Source organism: Chelonoidis abingdonii, chromosome 7 (assembly GCF_003597395.2).
Source record: "Chelonoidis abingdonii isolate Lonesome George chromosome 7, CheloAbing_2.0, whole genome shotgun sequence".
Lineage (NCBI taxonomy): Eukaryota > Metazoa > Chordata > Testudines > Testudinidae > Chelonoidis > Chelonoidis abingdonii.
Window position 1 is genome coordinate 46,523,809 of NC_133775.1, and position 7,787 is coordinate 46,531,595.

At 38.5% G+C, this 7,787-nt stretch overlaps 1 protein-coding gene and 1 long non-coding RNA gene across 2 annotated transcripts in view; both read right to left on the reverse strand.

Annotated features, from left to right (window-relative positions):
* Positions 1-3,504, reverse strand: part of CFH (complement factor H) — a 127,064-nt gene extending 123,560 nt beyond the window's left edge. The window contains 1 exon segment of the mRNA XM_075068273.1: positions 3,491-3,504. Within this exon segment, the coding sequence (XP_074924374.1) occupies positions 3,491-3,504 (14 nt within the window).
* Positions 3,505-5,566: 2,062 nt separating this feature from the next.
* LOC142047160 (uncharacterized) lies at positions 5,567-7,029 on the reverse strand. Its single transcript, XR_012656334.1, has 2 exons — positions 6,982-7,029; positions 5,567-5,927 (listed from the first exon to the last, which is right to left on the reverse strand). It is a non-coding gene; the product is annotated as an uncharacterized LOC142047160 (long non-coding RNA).
* Positions 7,030-7,787: the final 758 nt, after the last annotated feature.

Sequence of the window (7,787 nt, forward strand, 5' to 3'; positions counted from 1 at the left end):
CCCTATTTCTGCTCATAGCATCAGGGGAAAACGAACTGGAAGTATTTTCTGCTCCGAGCGGCATTGCCAAATAGTTTAGTTGACCTACTTAATTCTGGAGCTCTCCAGATTTCTAAATTAAGTCGCCAATCCTGCAAACACTTAAGCACATGTATAACTTTACTAATGCAAGTAGTCCTGTGACATCAGTGGGGCTACTCACTTAAATAAAGTTATACACATGCTTTTGAGTTTGCAGGATTAAGGCCTAGAGTTTTCTGGACTTTGATTAATCTGTCCTGTCATTCTACCTTTCCAGGGTTAAAATAGGCCAAAACATAAATTGGGTAAGAAAATTACTTCGTCGCAAAGCTGCCAAATCCAAATCTTTAAAGGTGATACATTATTCTGAATATCCATTTGAAAAACATATATTACTATATCCATCAATTTAAAAATTCACACACACACAAACACAATTATGATGCTCTTGTGCTCCTTCTGCAGGTTCTACAGTAGTATTTAGCTAACATAATTCCTTGAGTTGTGCTAACATCACTGATAATAGTGGCAGAAAAACAAATAATCATCATGAAACACTGAGCAGCCAGGGGACAGAAATCCATATTGGCCTGAATTAAAAGGTTAAGTGTTGTAGAAAGACATTTTATTTTCAAACTTCTAACAGATTTAGAAACCATGGAAAATTCAGAAACGAGTTATTCACTTTCTAGTTTACCTAAGAAAGCACCTTATACAGAATACAATTAAGCATGAATTCAGTTTTTAAATACCTGTTTAATTTCCTGGGTCCTGGCAATTCAGAGTTGGAAATTTTGCTGAATATAACAGAGCAAATATGCATGCAACTGTTCCATTTATCTTTTGAGGGCAAGAGGAGATGCAGACTCAATTACATTTTGAGAGCAAAGACAATGGCTCAGTAAAGGGCATGTTTAAAATAAAGTTTATTTAACAAATAATGTTACTTTTCAGTATTAAATTTGAAATAATTTGTTACACATATTCACAAAATAAAAATCACATGGGCCTTGAACTTATCAAAAGATCAGCTTGCTCAGATCCTTGTGTCTGTATGGTGTCCCATTTACTTCAATGGGACATTGCAAAGCTATGCCAGTGCAAAACACTGTAAGATTAAGACCATAAATCCTGATCCTGCAAAGCATTTAATAATCATGTGTGTAATTTAGCTCAAATGAGTAAGTCACACATTTTAATAGCATTTCATGATCAAAGCCTAAATATTTGAGTGCCCAAACTTGTATACTTACTAGTTAGTGAGGTGTAGGCTGAGATTTTCAAATGCACAAATCCTACTTACTTTCAATAAGAGCTGGGTGCCTAACTTCTTTAAGCCTCTTTGAAAATTCCAGTGGTAACGTTCACTACTTCATTTGAGGTCAATGGGATTGTGGACAGCAAAAAGTACTACACAGGTGTTTGTTAGTTTTGTAGGGCCTGATCTTGCAATCTGTCCAATATTTTACATAGTTTTTCCCCCAAGATACTACATAATAAAGTTACAAAAAGAACAAACAACAGAGGTGCTAAAAGTATAGCCCTGTCATTCTACATTGGAACAAGACAAAATTGTAATAAAAATCTATTTGTGATTTAAAAAATCTCCAAAAACACTGCATATGAAAAATATTTTCTTTAAATGATAAATTAGTTAAGAACAACAGTGGCTGGAATTTGTCAGCAATGCATTAAATATCAACTATAAGGGCTCCAAATTCAATTATGGTAAAGATTTAAAAACAGAAAAACTAAGTTCAATTTCTGTGTTAAACTTTTCAACACATGGGCACAACCAATTCACTCACACATTGTGAACTGTTAGATTTGGATTTAATGGGCCAAATCCTCCTCTCAAATGCACAATGTATTAAGTCCATGTGGTTATTGTGCTTGTTGCTACAATATATTCAGTAGTTTTCTTGTACATCTAGCAGTATTTCACACTTTCTGGGTGATAAAATAAATTTTCCAAAGAATGAATAGGTATATTAAAAGCAAAAGAAAAAACAGCTTATTGTTTTATGTTTTCCTTGTAAATTTTTGTGTAATAACTACTTTGATGCATTATGACTGCACTAAAGTAAGTTACCTTTGCTATAATCTGTTTATATAAAGATATTTATTGTAAGCACCTTAATGTTTTATCCAATGTATTTCAGTGTTAAAGTGGTTGGATATTATGCAAAATTACAATTGATTGTATGTTTTTTTTCTCATATTATAAAGAATAATGTTGGGGAAAACAAGACTGCAAACTATTAACTAATTTGAAATTGACCACTCTTCCAAATTGTGACTTGTTTTTTCTACCATAACCTATATCTAAAGGTCTTACTGTTTTGTTTCAGTTCAGAGTCTGTGACTCTGGTAGCTGGGAAAGTTCCCTTGACATGGGATTCTCTCATCACAGACAGATACTATATACCAGAAATGTAGGGCAATTATTAAAAAAGTTTTACAAAAAAATCAGAGAAGGTATAGTTCCCACCTCAGTACTATTTGGTTTTATTTTATTTTTTTTAATATTACCTCTGATGTGATGCAGCCCAGCATAAGTAGACTCTCTTTTCTTCGAACCTTAATAACAGAACCACAGCTTATGATGTGCCGTACGTGGACTTAAGATTTTCCAGAGGTGGCAATTCTACTTTAGTGTCATCTGTAAAGAAATTGTTTAGGAAATTAAGGAGAGGCAGGGCTGAGGAGACAATATAAATTCCCTGCCCATAGCTAGTGGTGTTTGCTCACTAGTCAACCTGGACCAAATGTATATTGTAGATACCAATTTTTCAGGGGAAAAAAGAGTAGTCTTCTAGAAATCTAAGTGTACTTAGCATCAGAAATACCTGACTAGAAAACAAAAGGACTTGCTTATGGTTTCCTTCTCCAATGGTATGACTAGGAAGCATTTGCATGTAAAAAGTTTAGTATGTTTTTAAAACGGTCTCTTTTAAATGCCTGATTTAAACTTCATAATCTCCCTAAATGGCAGTTTATTTTGGTGCTAATTTCATTTTTCCAGTTTCTTAATTTTTCAAAATTCTCTGAGCTTTTAACTTTACAAGAATTGTGGCTAAAGGAGGCTGCCACCCATTCCCCTTTTTTTATTTGTAAAACTACAGTCTCATCTGAGGAACATTCACCTGTTTTATTGTCACTATCCACCTTCCAGGATATTTTCAATTAACTCTCTTTGCATCTCACTCAAATACCTGTGCTATCTATAAACCACAGTATTTGGTCAACATATATTATGGAAATAGACAAAATTTTAAACTGGTAAATTAATGTAATTTTATGTATCTTGAACATTTTTCTCTGTACACAATGCTTGACACTCAAAATCATAATTGGTTTGTAGATGCTTTCAAAAACTACCAATCAAATCCCACCACATGAGGAGTTGATTCAATTAATCAATATTGTTTCAATTTTTTCATAATACTTGAATAAGATTATTTTATACCTGTGCTCAAACATTTGTACTTAGCAACTGCATACCAAAAATAATAAATACTATTAAATGAGTGTTTGCTGATTTTCTGACAATTCCTAGCCTAGGACAAATAAAAACAAGCTGTTTACAAGCTCAAGAGGGAAAAAGACTGTTTGTCTTTTCCCTGCTTCCCTCAACTCAGTAATATAATTGGAAGACTGAAGAAGTTCTACACTTGGATTCTTCTGTTAAGGCCGCTAAAATGCATGCAATTTGAACCTAGACATTTATTGCCATATGGAGAAAGAGGCAGGAGCATTTGCCTGTGTGAAGAGTGATAACTCTGGCAAGATACACAAATAGTTCTGACTCACAATTAATCAAAATCAACAGCAATGAGAACAATGTCAAGGCATTTTGAAGTGTGTGACCTTATTTTCCCCTATAGTTTTATAAAAATCTCTGAATTCTCCTGCAAGATTTAATGATTAAATTGTTGAATGGATCACTCAGGTGATATGATAAGCAATGGGATAAAGACCAAAAGTTACCGTCAGTTGTTGAAGGTCTACGTGAAATGAGTTGATGGACTTAGCCTCATACCCAGCACATTGTGTAGTTCAAAAAATTACTGCAATCTGTGCAACATTCTATATGTGTAATAAATATTGCTCTGAACAGTGGTTACCGAATATGTACTGTAGCCACTTTTTAAACCTAAATACTTTACCCATTTTAACAAAATATCAAGAAGTGTTAATGCTCATTATAGATTAATTGAAAGTAAAATTTCATATTTTAAATCTAAACTACTTTTGAGTTGCTTGCAAAAACAAATTCAAACCCACAATATTTTATTAGACACAAAATTAATAAAACACTTATTAAGACTATAACCACTTACATTAGTTCATTTTGTTGGAAACTATAAATGCTTGGGACTCAAAGTGATATCAGCTAAGATGTTTTAATTAAATACATTTTCTAGTGTATATTTCTTCCATAGTAGATGTTAGTATGGGGTCAGGCTTTGAAGGAGATGAAACTATGGCCTCTTCAAATAAAGATCCCCTTCTTCAAGGCTTTGGTCTCTGATTAGAAAAGGAATGGGACGGAATTTTATAATGCCACAGTTTTGTCATATATTTAGTACCTTACTCCAAAAGTAACAGCACTGACTTCAGTGGGATGAGTTGCCTATTAAGGTACTACTTATGATTAAGGGTGTTAGAATCTGGCCTAAAATGACAATGGGAGAACTTTCTTTGGTCCTTTGACCTATTGGCAGGTTAGGGAAGAATATGGTTTTGTATATATTCATATTTTTATTACTGAGTGGTCTTTACTTTCTCATTCACCTGTTTTCCCGTATTAGTAAATACATACTTGCACCAAAATATTTACACTTGGATAATATGCTTCACATGCAGCATCCATTGACACAAGGTTGTTCAGCACATCTGAACATATATGCTGCACATAGGATGATACACTTATAGACACGTGAGAACACTGCAGAAATTAAGATTAGTTTAGCTATTCCCCAGGTCTGCGTTCAGTAAAATTTATACTGGCATTTCTTCCACTGATGTAGCTGCACCAGTGCAAACTCCTAACATAGAGGAGTAAATTCTATGAGTGCAAATTGTGCTGCACTGATGTAAACAGCATCTATTCTAGGTGTTTGAGTTGTTAGCTGAAAACCTGATATGGCTAAGGCCTAACAGTTTGAATTCTCCCACCAATAATGGGGAATTTACATAATTAACTCCTTCTGGCATTAATGAAAGGAAAAGATGGTCAGTTTGTCTCCCCTGTATTGATAAAATACTTTTAGCTGACCTGAAACTACAATGAAAGAATGAGCTAACTTACACTGAACAAATTTGGGAAACTAGGCCAAATATACATGAGATATACAGCACAGGAATACAGGACAATAGTAAACACAAATCAAAATAAATTCCCTCCCATTAAAAACAGCTAAACTTCTGAAAATCTGTAGCAATAATTTTGATGCAAAGTTTATGTTTTGTGCACCCATTTTCCCCAGGTTAGGAGACAATTTAATTTGTTTTTCTTCTTGATACAATTTTTTCTTTATTCTTATTCTAATGGTCCTTGGATGGGGTCCTGTGGGTTTAGAACTTGTCCTTTTTGTAGTATCTCCACTTTGTTTCTCTTAGCTAATTCAGCAGGTGCCTGTCTGATCATGTTTTCTTTCTGGTCCTTTCTTCTCTACAAGCTCCAAAATGGCACTGGATTAATCCAGGTCTGCAAACAGGCTCTGTTTGTGTTCATAACTAGTTGATGGATTTGCATACTGTTTAGTCCTTGATTCCTTGTAGACATTTTTTCAGAGGTATTTCCCTCATCCTTCTTTCTCTTCATTCTTGTGTCAATGCTGAAAGACTGTATCACTAAGTGATATCACTGTATCACTAAGTTATCTCGAGCTGTTGTGGTTCTAAATGAAAAATTAATTGATTAATTATTCATTTTTTTAATGAAATCATAGCTTCTGCTGATATAGGGAGTAAGAAATCAAGGTAGGACACAATCTAGGAAATTTCAAAATGGCAGTGCAGAGGATTAGCAAAATAGGTCATACTATCCAGAACTCAGAATTTTTACTGGAAAATACTGTTATATGAAGTGGAATAATTTTTCCCAACACTCTCCTCATCAAGAAATTCACTGCAGTTTTTACTTTTCTTAGTGGGCATAATATAGATGGTGTGCACGCTCCCTTTATGTAGCAAGGTGTATTTATATTCAAACTCATCCATCTACAGCTAGTCATAGTGTCAACAATTTTAATTGCCCCCTACTCCAAAAAACCTGTATTTTCAGCTTAGCTTCTTTAAGTATAGCTTATTTAAAGCCAAGTACAGGAAAGAGAGGAAAAATCGATCACTTCCTTCCTGCAGAACTGAACTGCAGTCATTCAGATAGCATGAATCGTGCCCCCTCTAACATCATTAGAGTAGCTTCTAAATGAGATTAAAACTCCACAAAGGCTGCGCTCCTTCTCCTGGCGTTCTACGTTCGAGTCTTTCGGGTGCACTTTTCTCTCCAGTCGGGGAAGTGGGGGCAAGAACTGACACGTCAATGAAAGCTGAGTCTCCCCGAAGCGCAGGGGCCCAGAAGCGAGGGCTTAAGCCCAGCACCAGCAATGGCAACACTGGCACATGTCGGGCACGACCACGAGCTGTCGCCAGCGGGCGTCTCCCGCGCCGCTGCTCAGGGAGGCGCCAGGAACGTGGGGGGAGGCGCAGGCGAGGCTGAGGCCCGCCGAGTTCGCGAGGCCCCGCTGACGAGAGCGGGTGGCAGCAGACGCCTCCCCTGCGCGGGCTGTTTTCACCGTTGTTTCGCCCGCAGCCAGAGGAGCCCCCGGGCCGCTCGACGCGCTCAGTCACAGCGTCCACACCTCGCCCCTTAAATCCGGGGACTTCCACACACCCCCCATCTGCCACGCACCAGCTCCGGGGAGGGAAGCGTTCAGACAGCGCCGCCCTCACCTCTCTCCGCGGGAAGGGCAGCCGCTCCTCAGGCTCAGCGCGCGAATTTCGGCCGCCGGGGCCAGCCTCCGCACGCTACTCTCTGATTGGCTGCCCAACCCCTCGCGCTTCCGCTCCCCCGCCGGCGGCCGTTGGGATTTGAAGAAAAGCGCGGGAAAGGCGGTTGGTCTGCTCTTCGCTCGCCGCCGAGACTCGCGTGATGAGGGTGAGAAATTTCAGCCAAGCAACCGCCAGCCTCCCTCCCTGCCCAGGGCGAGCGCTGCACTGTGCCAGTTGTGCTGTGACACCCCTTCCCCAGCCCAGACTCTCCTCGAAACCTGGCACAAACCCCGCAACGAGCCGCACGCCCAGCCCCACCCCAGGGCTGCACATGGGTCCCTCTGGAATCCTGTTGGGTTTTAACTCCTTATCCTTGTATGCCTCGCCCCAGCGAGGTGTGGGGGCTTTGCAGAGAGCACTGCCATGCCAACGGCCCACTGGCAGGCGAGACACCAGTGCCCAGCCTGTTAGCAAGAGGTGCAGCCTTTGGCGGGCTAGATGGGCTCATTCTGGTAGTTGCTGTAGCTTTGTACAGGATGGTTGCTGTTAATGCTTTTAAAATCAGATTTAAAAATTAAAATAATCTTAGGGCTTATAATGGTCCCTGTTGCCTTTGAAAATTACTGCTAGCTAGTGCAGGATGCTCTCCTGTACTGCCCACGGCACTCCTGAGGGCATTCTGCGCCAAAAAATTAACAAGTCTGCACACAATATTTTAAAATTCTGCAAATTTTATTTGTCAAATAAATGTGGAGGCTCCACCATGT